Source organism: Heliangelus exortis, chromosome 2 (assembly GCF_036169615.1).
Source record: "Heliangelus exortis chromosome 2, bHelExo1.hap1, whole genome shotgun sequence".
In the NCBI taxonomy this organism is placed as follows: domain Eukaryota; kingdom Metazoa; phylum Chordata; class Aves; order Apodiformes; family Trochilidae; genus Heliangelus; species Heliangelus exortis.
This window is the reverse complement of record NC_092423.1, coordinates 46,516,318-46,534,606: the sequence shown is the minus strand read 5'-3', so window position 1 is coordinate 46,534,606 and position 18,289 is coordinate 46,516,318. Positions and strand designations below refer to the sequence as shown.

The window sequence follows — 18,289 nt, the reverse complement described above, 5'->3', positions numbered from 1 at the left end:
TGCTACTCTCTGAGGCCTCTGAGATAGCACGTACAGACAAGACAAGATGCCATGGTGGGCCCATAGAGACAGGGGTCAATACCTCTCCAGCTCACAGCAAACCCATATGTAATTCCCTCCACTTCTTTATATTTTCTATGATGAATTGAGCTGATCATCCTTTAGGTGTTCTTGGATTTTTATTTGGGAAGTTAAATGGGCAATGCAATAGCTCTCCATCTTTTAAGCCCCAGACTTTGTCCACTGTCTTTTAAGAAGATAGTTTGGCTGATCTGAACTTTTACTAGCCCTTTCCCATTAGTTCCTTTAGGATTTCTGAACTTCTGACCTTATATATATGATAAAAGCTACTTCCTTTTGACAGGTTAGAAAAATTAAAGACCTGTGTAAGTTAAGAAGTCTGCTCATGCCACAGAAAAAGTCTGTGATATGGTGGCAGAAATACAGTTTGGCTTAGAGCTAAGCAGTGAGACGAAAAAATTCAAAAAAATATTTTTTATTTGCCCCAATAAAAAGGCATACAATTTTTATATTGTACCACACTTTCAGGATTTTTGCTTACAGACACCAGCTACCCAGATATTTATTCCATTAAAAGAAATGAAAGTAGATTTTCTTACCAAATAACTTGACTTGAGGAATGAATCTTTTATTGAAAAAACAAAAAAAAAACCCAAAATAAAAAACACCCAACAAAATGTTATAGCTCTGAGAAATTATGATATTTCCCTAATTAAAACCTCCAATAAAATCCACCTTTACATGTTATTTAGATTCTGCAACAAACTTTTAACTTTCTCCTTGTTTAAACATGAAGTACATAGTACAATGAGTTCAGATGTGGATGCAATCTGAATTTTGCTTTATCATCCTGTAACCCTGCTAAATACCCAAAGCTTCCTATTTTTCCAGTATTTAAGAATAGTCATCAGAGTATCTTGGTTTTTTGTTTTTTTCAGAGAGTTATCACACCTTTAAGATTATATTTCTGGCAAAACAGATAAATTTTAAGCAAAGGAATGAGCAGCTGTTGGATAGCTGAGCTATCTATATGGGGTGGAGTAAGTATATGCATTTCAGAACCCATATATTCCTTAATGCCCAGGGGCTTGCAAAGAGTTATTTTTACTCATTAATATGTATCAGGCATACATATATACCAGGCAGTGGATAATAATGAGAGAAGGTCAAATGTGTTCTTAGTAGAAATGGGTCATATCTGTGCACCAGGGAACCAGATATTCAAAGCCATCAAAATGGTATAGAGATACAAAAATACAATTTTAAAAATCCAACATCTTTCTTAACTATTTCAGCAACCAGAAATGTTCTTAAAAACAGCAATTCAGATGACTGAAATACAGCAGGGAGTGGAGGAGGACCATGGAGGGAGAGAAGGAAAAGAGTATCTAATCTGATAGCCCAGTGGGTCTGAATCTCCTATAATCCACACCAAATTGATACTTCTTTTTCCTTCACTGAGATTAGTGAAAATGCTAACTTTTTCAGGCATAGAAGTAAAACTGTATTACACCACAGTAAGGAGGGGAAAGAATCAGGCCATTTAAGCTGTGTGCGTTTCACTGTTTTCCCTGGATAAATAGTCTATTTCCCCTGTTTTGCCTGAGCCTTCCACACAGCCGCAGGGGAGAGAAAAATATTTTTAAAAGAAATAGGAAAGTGTGGCTGTAAAATCACAAACATCAACACTGGAACTTGGGAGCAGATATAATATTGTGGATTATGATTTTTAAAATGATTTAAATGTAGACTTCATGCTGAGGGTCTTCCTTTGATTAACGTTTTTCAAACACTTCAAGGACCTGGGATAGAGAATACAGTATGTGTCCAGTTCAATAATTAAGTATTCCGTCCTCCTCATAAAAATTCTTTAAGAAAAGAGACTTTACAGGAAAATTAAAATGTGTGATGTTAGGCTTTGTTATTTTTTAAAAAGCAAGAATTCAGTGGAGAAGAACCAAAAAATGGAATTTCATGGAAAGAAACTTGATTTATATTTGACAGATATTTCAGGGTCATATGAGAGAGGAGAATAATTATTAATTAAGTACTCCAGAAGTCAGCAGACACACTGCTTTTTAAGTGCTTTGAGGCAACAGAGTAACTTCCCCATCATGAAGGTTAATGACGGGACTTAACGGGGAATTTATATCCCTGCTGGCAGAGTGGGCCATTTCTGTCCTAAGTGGCTTACATCAGAGGGAAGAAGTGGTGAACACTTAAGTGCTATGTTTAGAGGCTGGTAAGATGAGATGGTTCCCTTGTTCTGCATCTGTGCTGGCCGAGCAACTGGAAATGTGATGCGATCCCAGCGCTCTTTCAATAACACAACTGGAACAAAGGGAGAAAACTCCCTGTAAAAGACAGAAAGCCTGTTCCTACCTCTTGCACTGGATCTGAGACCAGGGGCAAGTCACTATGCTACACTCTGCTTCTTACTCTGCCTCATCCTTGAAAGACTGGTAGTGTTTATCCAGCTTCATAAAGCTGTCTGAGATTTGTGGATGTCACAGCTGCATATTGCTCTCCTGCTTGGGTGCTGCCCCATAATAATAGAATCACAGAATCATAGAATTGGCTGGGTTGGAAGGGACCTCAGAGATCATCAAGTCCAACCCTTGATCCACTACCGCTGCAGTTACCAGACCATGGCACTGAGTGCCACATCCAGTCTCTTTTTAAATATCTCCAGGGACGGAGAATCCACCACTTCCCGGGGCAGCCCATTCCAATGTCTGATCACCCTCTCAGTAAAGAAATTCTTTCTAATGTCCAACCTAAACCTCCCCTGGCACAACTTGAGACCGTGACCTCTTGTCTTGCTGAGAGTTGCCTGGGAAAAGAGACCAACCCCCACCTGGCTACCCCCTCCTTTCAGGGAGTTGTAGAGAGTGATGAGGTCTCCTCTGAGCCTCCTCTTCTCCAGGCTGAACACCCCCAGCTCCCTCAGCCTCTCCTCATAGGATCTGTGCTCGAGTCCTTTCACCAGCCTGGTTGCCCTCCTTTGGACCTGCTCCAGGACCTCGATATCCTTCCTGAACTGAGGGGCCCAGAACTGGACACAGTACTCGGGTGTTGCCTAATACTCAGATTTACATTCCCTGTTGCTCACTGAGAGCAACTACAAGGTCAAAGAACTATCATTGTAGCAGTGTCTAAATCTAGCACTTACATGTTCTTTGAGGTAGCTGTATGATCGTCTTTCCTCTCTGTTTTGATCCAGTTAGAAAAGCAATGGTGCTTTCTGGCATCCAGGATGTAAGGGTACAACTATACAGTTTGCAGATTCATAAATGAAATGAAAAAAAAATGTTACACATCAATATACAAATTGTCCAAAATACCTAGCAAAATTTGACCGTGGGTATAACTGAACAAAGTCCATTTCAGGGTTATATTAAGTGGACTCTGGATACAGCAAAGGATGTTAGAAATTAAGAAAACAGTGCATTGCTAATGGCTTCAGTGTATATTGTGCACACTGGGTAATGGATGGTAATTTTTAATCAAGATGCTTTTTAAGAAAAGGAGTTGCTCTTTATAGTTACTGTTTCCTGCAATTTCTCATCATGAAAAGATGCTGTGTTCAAGCTGAAAACACAGTGATATTCAAACCCACAAAGCAACCTTAAGCAGAGGGTAAGGAAATACATAGGCTTTTTTTTCAGTTTATTGTATTTTCTGTTTCTGTGGAGAGAACACATTATTACAAAATGTATCCTGAAGACTGGCATTGTAGTAAGGGCTGAAAGCAGATGTATACATGCCAAGCTGTGGCTGTCCTAGAGGCACAGAGACTAAAGAGGCAGTTGCTAAATGACCTTTGTTTTTTCCCCCAAGTGAACCATAGCTTCAGTATCAGGAGCATTAAGACCAGCATTTTAGTGGGGGGGGTCAGGGCTGCATTGCAGTAGGCTGCATGCTCGAGAGTTTGCTTACTCAAAGAGAAGACAGATTAGATGGCTGGGAAGTTAGGTCACATCTCTGCCCTAAAACTGGCTGAGAAGAATGTAATATATTTATCCTCCTCCCCTAGCTGCTTAGGTTTTCCAGCTATAAGCTTGTGGCAGGAGATCCTGCATCTTCTGCACATATAAAGAATCTCTCCAGTCTCAACACTTGGATACTTGTCTGGTGTGTTCAGAGCTGGTCTAACTTTTCCACAGTGGGGACCATACTCCTCTGATTTCAGCATAAGAAGGATTCACCACCTTTGTAAGCTTCTTATACAGCTCCCAGTCTTTTTGCCTGATTCAACTATTCTTGTTACTTCAAACATTACTTTCTGTCTTTTCAAGAATAGTATTGATTCATATTCATATTCAAGGCTGACTAGCCATCATAATTTAATTTTTTTTTAAATGTCTTCTGATCTTATGTAAGAGTGATTTTTATTTTTTTTCTAGACAGTGCAAAGGGAGAGTCATAACAGACGAATAAAATCAGCAAAAATACCCGTACATGGCCTGTCAAAACAATTGTTATGACAAATTTTGGTTCTCTTTTCAGGTCTATCACTCAGTGGTTGTATTAGATTAATGTAAAGTATTGATCCAGCATGAGCTGATTCTGCCAAATCAAATTACTTTAAAAATTATGATGAGCTATTTATTTATATTAGCAGGCTTTCTGCTAGAATAAAAAACATCCTCTCCCTTGTAGGTGTTGGAAAAGACAGAAGGCAACACAGTTTCTGTCTAGCATACTCTGGCTGATTTGAGAGGAGTGTGTTTGTATGCCTGATCCAAGTCAAATGCATAATTCTTTGAGATTCTGTAGTTCATAAATCTGACTGATTTTAGGCAACTCAGTCCATATGCTCTTTTTCTTCCCACTCTTAAAGGCAGATGCCTGTTTGTTAATATTTGCTGCAACTACTTTGAGTTCTTAGAATAAAGATGGTTTTATACAGTAGAAATGTTTATGGTGATGGTCTACATAGAATCAAGTTTCAATTTCCTGTACTCCAAAAATACCTCCACCAAATATGCAGTGCACTTTATGGTCGTTCAAAATAGCAACACTCAAAATAGGGTGTGCATGCCAATATGCTATCTAGAAGAAAAATTAAACTGACACATGAGTGTGGAAAAGCAGGCTCTTTCTTTTTGCCTGTCTTTGTGTTTGGTCACTGTTTTCACATTAGGAGCAAAAGTTGAGGGAGATAAAAGCTCTCTAGGACTGGATGCTTCCCAGAAAGGAAGACAAGGCTAAATTAAAAGGATTTTACCTTTTAATTGAGCTTCACATCTTTGGTAGTATGCCATTTCAGCATCTGTTGCAGTAGAATGTTCATTTCAGCCTCAGTAATCCCTGAGACAGTGAAGTGAAATTAACTGATCCTTCAGTCTGCCAGGGGAGGGTAGGGGAAGATGTAACAATGGCCAGATATAGGAAGATTCTGGTCTTGAACTAATTAATTTCTTTGCTGGCTTTTCTTAAAACCAGACCTGCCTGGAGAGGAAGGAAGATGTAAGCACTCTCAAGTCAGTTGCTAGCTGTTTTAAAAATGAGCACAACTATTTGGATAAGAGGTGGAGTTGAATCTACTTTGGTTGTTGCTCTTCAGTATTAATACTGAAATTCAGAGATCTGGAAAGCTCCAGAAAGTGCTGAGGAGGTGAGCAAAAAAGAAGTGCAAAAGTTGTGCGATCTGTTCCTGGAAAATCCAGCTCACAGCTGACTTAGAAGATTGTCATGGTAACACAAACTCACCAAATATCAGATCCAAGACTCATTTGAAGGTCTGGGGCCCAGAAGAAAGAATAGAGTATTATTACTGTGTAAGTCGATGCAGGATCATATAAATCAAAGCTTCAGACTGAGGGGGTCTGCATTTCCTTTGATGGTTAGAGGGCTCAATAGTTGCTTTCATTCTGGCATCCCATAAGCTAACATCGGTTATGTTGATAGCCTTTGCTGTAAACTATACAAATACAGGAGCTTGCATATGAAAATACATTATGGTAGCTTTACAACTGGGGCCACAATCTGATTGTCAGGAGGAACAAGACTCCCTTATGCTGTGAGGAGCAGCACATAATGAGCTCCAAGCTCAGGCTCTCTTTAGACTACAATGGGCTTTTTCTTTCCTCAGCTGAACGTTAAGAAAGCACCAATTCATTTCTTTACATGCAGGATCAGGCCCAAAGACAGCAGGGTGGATGGAGACTTGATTGATGGTTCAACTAACTTGATTGATGGCTCAACAAACCCTTAATATGTTTTGATAGACTGAGGACTTGTATTTTCCTGGAAGCACATGCTCTCTCCTGTTGTGCCTCCATAAGACTTTCTTCTCAGGGGCTCGAAGTACATAGCAGGAGAGGCAGTGAAAGGGAAGAGCTTCAAATTCTATAGAAAGCATATTGCTACAGTTGTTAATGATCCATGCTGGTCAATAAGATGAATACTAGATTCATATTGCTAGCCAAAGACTAGGTCTGGAGGAAACAATATAAGCATATGACTAATTTTTGTTCACAGGGTGCACGCACTAGAAATGCCAGAACATAAATCATCCTCAGCTGTAGTTTGAAAAGTAAATGGGTGGCAAAAATAGAGGGGAACATATAGGTGAAGGAACACCATGACCATCACAGCTGGTAAAATGGTGAGTTCTCACATGGTGATGTCCAGGTTAACACATATCCAGCAGACATCTATAGGCTGTCCTGAGACATGCTGAACTTTAGTGAAGTAGACATGCTGGATATCAGGTTTTAGCAGGAGTCTGGATGGCAAGAGGACAAGATGGCTTGAGGCAGCATTTCCATGTGAAGAGACTGACAGGTAGAAAAAGTCTTGAGTGAGAGAGAGACCAAGGACAAAAAGTGAGACTTGCATTTGATGGCTGTTCTAAGTGAAACACTGCAATGGCCAGTGCCACACAGAGCTTCACAAATATGTTGCTAAAATGCTTTGGTATGCAGATGTATACTCAAGTCATTAAAGAAAGTCTGAAATACTGTTGGAAAATATTTTAGGAATAATTAGAAAAGTGAGAGTCCTACCAGGAAGCTTTCCACTCTGAGAGCTCTGTTTCCCTGTCTAAGTGGTCTTTGCACCAGACAGAAGTTTTTTCCAGTTTCAGAAAGGACAGAGAGGATCTAGAGGAATATCACATGCAGATGAGGATACCAGGACTAGGAGAGAGAGAGGTCCATTGTTGGTGCTGTTGTATCATGGGCACATGGTACACACCATGTGTGTACCCCTATATCCTTGCTGTGAGATGAGAGAACCTGCTGAGAACATCCAGTTCTCCATCATGACAATTTCCACAGAGGTATTAACTCTCCACAGGCTCAGTCACACATTTTGGTTTCCTCAGCATAACTGCTTTGGTTCATGGTAGACGTGGATGCTATTCCAAGAAAAATACTTTTTGCTAATATTCACTCTGTTCTGGCACCTGGCTTAAGCTGTCCTGGCAAAAAGTAAGCTGGTGTGAACTGTATCACCACTAAGTGGTTTGGGTCAGACTGGTTTGACAATATTTCTAATCTTTCTTAAAAGTAGACCAAATATGGGTCTGCCAGAAGTCTGGGAAACTGTCTCCAAGGACAATGTGACTCATTAGGAAGCTGAGGTGGGCTCCAGATGAAAATGTGATTCAAATGTGGTTGAGTGTAAAAAGGCAAAAGAAGATAAGGCTTTATGAATGCATTGATTTGTAATACAGCTTCTCCTATTAATTTCTTGTTTCCCTTGTCATGCCAGATCTATTGCTTCACTGTCTTCACAAAAGACCAAACACTCTCTTAAAAAGAAAAATTCTCACCATGATTCAGTTTGTTTTATTTTCCATATCCCAAGGCACTATTTTCTAGGACTTTTAATGCCAGCATAAATCTCAGCAATTACATCAACTTTCTATGGAGTAAAACTTGTGTGAGCTGAAAATCAACCACTCTGTCTAGTTTGGAAAATTTTTCATTGAGCTAAGGTTTTAGGAGAGTGGAAGAAATATAAATTACAATGTATTATTCAATTCAAATTCAAACATTTCGTTTCATGCTTTGAGTCAAGTCTGTTTTGGTATGAGTGGTAGGTCTGCTGAGCATTGGAAGCACTCCTAAATCAAACTCAAACTTTTTGATGAATCTGCCCCTCTGTTGCACTTAGGTTTTTTTTTTTGCCAGGTTGTTGGGGTTTTGGGGGTTTTTTTGTTGTTGTTTGGTTGGTTGGTTTTTTGTTTTGTTTTGTTTTGTTTTTTCCCCTTAGTTCTCTTTTGCTAACATTTAGTTTCTTAAAATTGGAGGCCTGAGAGTTGGTTACCTAGGTGTTAGGCTTTAAGTTTTGGAGACAGAGGTTTCTATCCAGTCATGGATGCATCTTGCTTTCTTCAGATAAAGGTGAACAGAACTCAGTGTCAGCTTTGGTGGTGGTATGTTCTTCCTCAGGCAGCTCTGAAGGACTCTCATGGAATGAGAAACAGCATTCAGCTTACTTGGCCCCAGGTGTTGTAACATTGCACTTTCAAGGTCATTGATAAAAAGTGTTGAGTAAAAATAAAGAATTTAACATAAGGTACTGAATATAATCCTTCAAAAACAGCTGGCCCAAAAGGGATGAAATTGCTGTAAAACTTGTAGATTTTTATTATTTTTACACTCCAATTAGTAAATAATTAGTTTTCGCTACACATTCCTCTCCACACCCATTTCTCGCTTGAATATGATGAAAAATTTTCATGTCTGGCAAAAAGAATCAGGGAGAGTAAAGATTTGAGAAAACAATAAGCAATTGAAGAAAGTCCTCTTACTGTAGGTAATAAGTTATTTATATAAGGTTTTAAATCTGGAAAGATGAGCTATTAGTCGTTACCATTGACACCTATCCTGATTTTAAAAAAAAACTTGCTATTGACCATCACCCCCTCTTCAAGAAGACAATATCACTGAATGAAAAATATTGTCTAAAAAGTCTCTCCTCATTGGACCTTTGCTCCTGTCTTCTTGTAACAAATGAGCCCAGTGCTTTTCTGGAGAAGTTAAATGTTGACTGGGTTTTTTTGTTTGTGTTTTCTTTTGCCTTTTCTAGATGAAACTGAGGCACACATTGACTATGAAGATAATTTTCCTGATGACAGATCAATACCTATTGTTGAGAATGAACACGTCAATAGAAAAGAGGAAACTGAGCAGGAGCAAGAACAGCTTTCCTTTGGTAAAAGTTCAGATGAAGGAAGAATGGGAAGTACCAGAGCTGTTACTCAGGACACAGGCACACCTGAGAAAAGAAGCAAGGCACCAACTGAGTCCCCAGTGTCACTTTTAAGCCAAAAAAACTTGTTCTGGTTTCCATCAGAGGCTCTCGGTGAGCCTGATGCAGAGACAGAGACTGATGATTCCACTAGAGCACAGTTTGCTGAAGGTGATAACCACATTGGAGTGAAGACGGCCTACGAAGAACCTGGTGCCAAAATGTTTTATGACAGTGAGGATTTCCCTATTGGGCCCATTCTCACAACTAATGACACAAAGGCAGAGACTGATGCAGTTGCCATTACTGATGAGTCTTGGTTAGATGGCTATCCAGTAACACAAGAAGTGGTAGAGGATGATGAAGAGGAAGGGGATAAAGTTGATGGATCAATGGGAACGGAAGATGATATTGTCCTCACAACGGACCAGCCAAATCACATTGAAGTAGGAAAATCAGGCAATGGTAGCCCAGCTCCAGAGGAAAGTTTAACACAGATTGTGGCAGCGACAACAAGGATAGATGGTGAAGTGGCCAAAGAGACACCAGGACCACTTACATCAGTGAGTGATCTGGAGAACTTGAGTGTGAGCAGAGGTTATGATGACGATGCTTGGGACCACTCAACTACATCTCCAGAAATTATGACTCAGGAGACCAGTACAACAACACTGTTTGACATAACCAGTTTAAAAACGTCCATGTCAGAAACCTCTGTGATGATCAGCCCCTCTCACCCCACTCCATATGCAGAACCAAAAGAATCAACCACCTACCCAGAGCAAGTTGCAACCACTGCACCAGCTCCAGATGTCACTACTGACACATCATCCCAGGAATTAGCTGAACAAGAAAATCTCACCCAGGGCCTTGGAGAAAAGCCTGTCCCCACTTCTGAGCCATGTGAAGGAGAGGATTGTTCCAAGTCCAGTAAAGGTGCTATCATAGCAGTAATTGTGATTCTGCTCTGCTTGTTACTGGTTGCAGCTGTCCTGGCTGTGTGGTTTTTCAAAAAACGGCAGCAGAAAAATTCTGTCTATAAACTGAATGGAAGGTGTCAACCCAGGCACCACTGCTACCACCACTACCACCACCAACACATCGAAATGCAGAAAGTCTAACCAAGGGTCTTTTGGCAGAGATGCTAGACATCAGAAGAAAAATACATTGATGGTAGAAGGATCACGTGACTCATGGATGCTAAAATCCAGCAGTGCGGAAAGAAGAAGAAAAAAAGAATGAAAAAAGAACATAGAAGACAGAAAAGATTCCATAATTTTAAAACTGCAGTTTAGTAAATTCGACTTTTCAGAGCTAAAGAATCTGTACATTTTTACCACAAGGGTCTTTTGGAGTCATCAGGAGGACACAGCGTGCTCAGTAGTACATCTACAGTTTGTTCCGCTTTTACATTTTGCTCCTATTAATAATAAATTAATTGATTAATTTCTGTGTTACCTGGTTATAATGTAACGGTAGGGCTGGTCAGGCCTTCTTGGTCTATTTTCAGTTGAAGAGGGGAAGAAGGATGTTTTTTGAGCAAGCACACATGTGGTGCTTGTTCCTTTTATTGAATCTGTCCAAGCTGGTCAGGATAAACCACCGTAACAAATTATTACCTGAAGTATCTTAAAAAGAAAAACTATTTGCTACCACACTTTAATGGATAGTATTGCAATGATTACTAAGGTACATTTCTTCAATGTTGTGAATTTAACAAGCCACAAATATTGGATCATTATACCATTTTCTGGAAGGTGTTCTTTTAGCCTTAGTGAAGAAGTGCCATTCTTATACTAATCTTTTTATAGAAATCACAGTGTCTCCCTGGAATTCAGAGAGTACTGTAAGTGCCATTCTTCCTTGAGGCAGGAGAGGAGTCAGAGCACCTTTGATTCCAGTTGCTATGATGAATAGCCTCTGATTACAGAGCCAGACAGTGATGAGGTACTTTCCAGGGGAAGCCTACCTAAAAGTCAGTCACTTTTCTGATCAAGACACTGACTGACCGAGATACTGAATTTTGATTCACAGCCAGCAGTACCTCTGGCAGCTGAAGCCATATATAATACCTCTGCCATATGAACTCTGTAGAAGGAATGGGTTTCAGAGTTCTGCTCCATCATCAGCTGGAAGGTGTCTGAGGAGGCCACTGGGTACAGGAGATGCATTTCCATTTTGCTGGTCATTGTGGTTTTAAAGAGAAAGTAAACCCGGGGAAAAAAGAAATGCCATCCAGCTGACAAAATGCAAACACTTGCCTTGTAGACTGGGTGTTAGTGTAAAAACACAGAGGCTTTTCTAACTGCATGTTCTGTTTATAAGCTGTTTTGAAAATAAACAGGGAGAGAGGGGAAAATGTTTTCTAGAATCCCTTAGCATGGTTCTGGTGTATTGAGTATGAAATATTCTTTCTTACCATACTTTATGAAGAGGAAAAAGGCTGGCAACTGCGAATAATCTGCCGGTCAGAAATTAATTCATCTGCCACTCCATTTTACAGCCTTAGCCAAAATACACCAGTAGTTCAACACATCAAAACACTGGAGTAAGAAGAGGTGACTGGGTAGAGCTCACTGGTTTTCATGTTCTTTGTGTCACATTGGTGACCACCTCTAACTCCACGGAAGGTAGAATTTATGAAATGGAGTGCAGAATTGTGTCAGTCATATGTACAGCCATCAATCTCAGTGCTGCTAAGCAAAACAAAGCATGTTTAGATGATGGCTATATGTTACCTTGGAGAATTTGACCTCAGAGTGGTAAGAGTTGAATCTAATTGCCTGGCAAGAGCCACAGTAAATAAAGAAGGACAGAAACTGTACAGATCTGTAAATATTGTGTTCTCTGACATATGCATGACTTTAAGCTTTTAATGCGTTCTAGATTATGAAATAACCTGGAATTTCTGTTGTAAACTATTTTTTTATGCAGCAACATTTAAAAACATACATAAAGATTTCGCACTAAGCAACTTTATGGAGACTGTTAACTAAGATACCATCTGAGGTCTCATGGAAATATGCTATCAAATAAACACAGGAACATCCATTAAAAATATTGACAAGGTACAAGTATATGTTGCAGATCTGTGTAGCATCATGCAAAATGAAATTCAGTACTATTTGGCTCAGGAACTGAACTTTTGAAAATGAGACACAAAATGTAATTACAAACACAAACTGGACAGGGATCTTATTTGACACTTAGAAATACTTGTTACTCATGAACCAGAAGAAAATGTACATTAACATAATGCTTTTTGAGGTATTTAAATAAAAATCAAGTTACAAAATAAAAGGGAAAGGAAGTGCCTGTGTGTGTTCTTGTGCAAATCATCCAGTTTCCCCCATATTTATGAAGAAAAGACAGGTCTGTCACTCAGATAATTCTTGTAGAAGACACTTTGATACTAAAAAATTAGCTGAAAATTGTTCAGCTTAGGCTGCCAGCCCAGATCTGCTCAGAAGCAGCATCTATTTGTACTCACAGCTTTTGCATATACCAGAATGATTTAGGGGGGGTTGAGAAAACTAATAAAAACAAGGGGATAAACAGCCCACGAATGATACATTTGACTTAGACCTCTTTTTGTGTGTGAATCTTGGCTATTCAAAGACAGTAGGGATGGCGAAAAACAAATATCATAAACATAAAACCTGAAAGATGATAAGGACAAAATACAGGGCGGGTGGAGGGATGAATTACTCAGGATATATTCAATATAGGAATTAAGACCTGAAAATTGCCAACTATGTGCTCATTATAGGAAAGAAGAAAAGGAAAAGGGGAAAGAACTGGAGTGATTTTGTGATTTTGTGTGACTCATCCAGTCATTAAGAGACTTGATGAGATGCTGTGCTGCTCTGTGGTAGAAGTCAGACATCATGCTCTTTAGGGAAGCCAAGTCTTAATAACAGGCTGGCCAGAATCACCTCACTGGTGTTAAAACTGAGACACTATCTCCCTTTCCCCTCCTTTGCTTTATTAACAGCCCCCTAGTAACTGGGTCTCCGTTTCATACAGATCATCTGCTGGGCCCTGTACACCTTTGCTGTCAGGAAGGCTGAGAAGTGACACTGTGGGGTCTGACATCGAAGCTACTGGCAGTGTTTGGGGGTTCAAGCCCTTCCAACCAAAAGGTGCTTGCTGCCCTTTGCACTGGAATCACAGATTTGGGGGTAGTCAGTAAGTTCTCAGGCTGAAATCCCCCCACTTTCCGTGCTTGTTCTTCCATTTACCAGCTAGGTGGCAAAATAAGGCTCATTGTGCTGTTTGGCCTAACTGCATATTGTACCACAAAAGCTATTATGTTGGGGATTGCACAGATTGAGGTTTTTTCTTCAATCAAAAATAATTTAAGGGTTTTCTTTATATCCTGTAATTTTTAATGCAGGGATGCAACATGATACACAGCTGTGAAAGGTCAGAATATGTAGCTATGAATAAACATTTTAGATTATAGTTATAACAAGAAATTATTAGATAGCTGTAAGAATTGTTAAACTACAGGGTTACCACCAGCTCAGAGTACTTCAGGGTACTTCAACTTTTAATCCCTTTTCTAATAAGTGATAGCAAGAATGGGGCAAAGGCAGAAAGACCCATTTTTTTCCTTTATATTTAGTAGTCACATGAATTTACACCTGTGACACCCATATTACCATTTGAAAGGAAGTTCCACTACCTAGGAAAAGAATTAATCAGGAAAAAAGCACTTTTGTTACTTCATGCCACTTAAAGGGCCTACTTGAAAGGTACATCCAAAAAAAGAAACATTTAAAAATAATTAAAGAAAACATAGAAATTTTTTTTACAGAAAGAGTTGGTGTTTATAAGCTTAAACAATGCAGAACTTTCTACAGAATTTATTTTCCATATATAATTGTCACCCTAAGAGGAGAGGAGAGGGGAGGGCGAAGAGATGGGTGTCTAAACTGCTAAATATTTAATTGCAATAAATAAATAAATAAATAAATAAATATTTATTTTAATATTTTTTCCTAGGTACTGAAGAGGACTTAAGATACAAAGCCCTGATTTGCTGGGGTGTGCAGCCCAACTTACTTTGACTATTTCTTACTTAACTTCTTTTTTGTACATAGCTTAAACTCACCACACTGGGTCATTCAAGTCTTGAGTCACCAGAAAAAAGAAGTCGCTGTTTAAAGTATGGCAGACAACCAAAAGTTCAGACAGCTGCAATGAAGGATTAGTTGTGGGTTTTTCTCACTGCCTTGCTACAAACTGCATCACAGCTCTATGTTCAAACATTATTAAATGGGAATGTTTTCTCTGGCACTGACTACTTCTCCCTACAGTTTAAGTATTGAATTTTTTTAACTGAAGTAGCTTTGGTTTACAGCTCACATTAGAACTTAAAAACATATTTCCATAGGAACTGGCATATGCAGGCAACTGTTTATTCTCAGTACCAGCCATAATAAACACTTGTACTTCTATAATCCAACAAATCTTTGTTTAATCACAACTCCATTTTCAGAGCTGTAAAATTTGCATGCTACTTAAGACCATTTCTCATGAAGATTCTCTAGAAATTCAAAGATTTTCTAAATCTGCATTTATTATCAATGTAGACCAATAAATCACCATGCTGAATGTGGAGCCACATGGTGAACATTCACTGTGAGAGTGCATTGTGAAAAAGCTTTGCAAAGCAGGACACACTATGGGATTTTCAGAGAAACAGCTTGTCTTGGGTAGACCTACCTCTAATTCCACCTCAGACTTACTCTGGCAAGAATGAAAAAATGGTTGGATGGGCTTTCCAGGTGAACTGAGTACAACATCTCATGAACTTTTTGGTTTAGCATTCCAAAGCAGTAAAGCTTTGAAAAACGGAGCAATTTGAATTTGAATCTGGCTTGTGGTTTGTCAACAGAACTAATGAAGGTCTGGTTGCAGAATTGCTGCGGTGAATGAAAGAGCCCAGCAGGACATCTGAATTTGCCAGAACTGATCACTGTGCAAGTATTTGTTTTTCGTAGCTGACTTTATTGGCTACTGGAATTGCCGAGACACAGATGTGTGGGGCTTGCAATGATGTTTTAAGGGAAGAGAATTAAACTTTGAGCAGAAAAATCACTGCCACCTTGGTAGCTTTTAACCAGTTGCCCACCATGCTGAACTCCATCCAACAAGAGACCAAGCACAGGATTTGTGCTGTGTACAGGCCCTTGGGCTTGCCATCTGCCAGAAGATGGACTTCACCCACTGCTCACCAAGAGTGGTGGCTGAACTACATGCTCAAAATTACTGCAGACTTGCTGGTGGGCACCAACGGAGGATCAGACAAATAGCCAGCTCTGTTACTAAAAATGTGAGCAATTATTAAAGAGTGTAATTGTATGGCTACACAACAAGCAATGCTACCATGGAGGTTGATACGAATTTTATCTTCGGGGCCAGCCCTGGATCAGCAGACACATGGCACTGATGCTGCATTCCAGGTAGTCACACGAACGTGGTGGCTTCAACAAAATGACAACTTTCCTGGGCATCAGCCTCATTCATACTGGAAGCCTTGTCAAAACCTGATATGGAGACAAAATCTAAATATGTCATTGGGTTACACAGAAGCTGCTAGCATCTGAGCAGACAACTCAAAACTGCAAGAATTTGAGGTGGCAGAGGGGAGGCTTGAACCATATTCCTGAAGCCTCCCAAGAAGAATTGGCGGGATCAGAGAAGTGGAAGAAAAGTCACTAATTTATTGCAGTCACATGTAAATGTTGGCATTTAACAACAGCAGCAGCAAAATAAAAAAAATCAGTTAAAAGAACCTGAGAATGTTGAAAAAAGCCACAATAAATACTGAAGAACTGGAAGACAAGCTATTTCTCATTAGAAAAGAACAAGGGTTTGAGAACTACTTGTACTTATTAAGATTGAACTGGCTTGGGTCCATATGCAGTGGAAATTAAGAAAGCCAGAAAAAATCCACAGACACTTGAACCAAATGAAAAAGGGAATCACAGTGCCATTTCAGAAGGCCACAAGAGTATCAGTTGCCTCCCCAAGTTAAATGGAACAGTAAAAGACATCAGACTTACTTAAGGTAGGCTTAAGCAAAATCAATCATTAGCTAATGGACATCTTACTATACCATGAAAACCCTGCCTGAGAAGGCACAGTGGCAGGGGATTTTAGCTGTAAGTTGGAGAGCTCAGGAAATGACTGAATATGAAAAGAGACCAGTTAAGGAAGGCTTAAAGACAGAATCAGAAGCTTACCAGAAAACTGATAATACTTGAGAGACTTGCAATGGTGGAATAGCTTTTTGATGGAGAGGAAGTATTAGGGTTCACAGGCCCTAAATGTATCCCCAAGGGTAACCCCATTGAAATCAAATGAATCTCAAAATAGGTTAGTTCTGGTGCTTAGTGCTTTACTGGTAGAATGAAAATATTACAGTATCTTACCACACACTTGGTTCTCTAAAAAAGATTTTAGTGATCTCTGACAATTAGTGCTAGAGAGAAAAAAGGCATTCCTTAGCTGGAAAGCAATCATTCTGTGTGGCAGATCAAAGAGATCATGGAACATATTTTCTGCCATCTTGTACTCTATGCTACTTGTTTCATGGACAGGCAAAATCTGGTTAGAAGCTTTATGTATATTTTATTTTCTCATAAAATGTAAAGCTACAGAAAACCCTGGGCCCAAGAGCTTGAAGTATACAGGCACCTCTCTTGGCAGTCTTTAAGGAATTGCAGCACCTAACAGACAGCACACAAGAGGAGAGCACCATAGAAACCAACAGATGGCCCTTGGCAGAACTCTTAAGTCAGTCTGGTAAATGGTAATAAGAAAAAAGGAAACTATAAACTTTGTATAATAAAGGCAATGTAGATAGATCCATCCATCCATCCCCAATTAATTCCACACCTTTTAATGGTGAGATTTCTGGATTTGAAAGGTAGAGTATCAAAGATGGGAGTTTCTTTGGCATCCGACCTTAGCTTCAACGGTGCAGTTTCTGAGGAGGAAATCTGGAGTTGTCCTATGCAGGTTGGAAAGGAGGTCAAAGGGGCCTCCAGAGCAATAACCTCTCCCTTGAACATACAGAAACTTAGAGCAACAGAAAACTAAGGATGAACTGGAGAAGTTATCCCAGCTGGCTATTGTAAGTCATGTATTTCATGGGGAAGTTAAGTACTGGCTTACAACCAACTGCTTGTAACTTTCAAAAGCAAAGTTGAAATCTTACATAAAATTAGAATAAATGGAGTGCTAATATTGTGTGGAACAAAAAGCATACAGAAATCTGATATACCCTCTGAATGTTAAAGCCAGATTCTGGTCTCACTACCACAAGCAGAGCTGGGTAAATCTCATAAAGTTAAAAGGCTCTTGATAGATTTTTCGTTTTGAGAATAAAACAGTCTGCTCATCAACTTCAGTGACTTAGTTGTGATTTATATTAAAGAAGCTAAAAAACCCCAATTTGATCTTCCAAACACCTTTCACACACAACATTTTAAACCATTTTAAACATTTTAAAATGTTCCACTGCTGTCACAGGCCAGAGGAAATTTAAACCTGACGCTGTGGGATCCCCTTCTTGTTCTGTGCAGACACTCAATAGTGCAGACACCACATTTCTATAGCATACATAAGCTACAGCACCAACGACTTGGCAAGGTAGTGTAGATCATGTTTTGCCTTTTTAGAAACCCAGAGCAGATTTTGGGTTTGCAATTCACTTCCATTCAGCTGAGTTAGACTTTGATCATAATGAATGCTCCTGTGTCCCTTTGATATGAGCAGGATGAAACTGCTCATAGGCTTGATCCTTACAATTGAAAGAGGAAAGCAATCCTCCTCTGAGGTAAATTTGATTTCTGCTCTTCTTCACTGCTCATCTCTAACAGTATTTTTCAGGCCTTCAAAATACTTCTGTGCGGGACTGTGCCATATAATTAATAAAAATGTCAGAAATTCACATGCAAGGGTTTTTCATTATTCCACTTAAAATTGCCTCAGCCTCCACCTGTACTTACTTTTGGATGAAAACTATGCAGATGGTTCAAGACAGAAA

General features: G+C 39.4%; 1 protein-coding gene across 1 annotated transcript in view; it reads left to right on the top strand.

Annotated features, from left to right (window-relative positions):
* The window catches only part of SUSD5 (sushi domain containing 5), a 45,849-nt gene extending 33,321 nt beyond the window's left edge, over positions 1 to 12,528 (top strand). The window contains exon 5 of the mRNA XM_071735920.1: positions 9,067 to 12,528. Coding sequence (XP_071592021.1) covers positions 9,067 to 10,349 — 1,283 coding nt within the window. The 3' untranslated portion in view covers positions 10,350 to 12,528. The remainder of the gene's footprint in view (positions 1 to 9,066) is intronic.
* Positions 12,529 to 18,289: the final 5,761 nt, after the last annotated feature.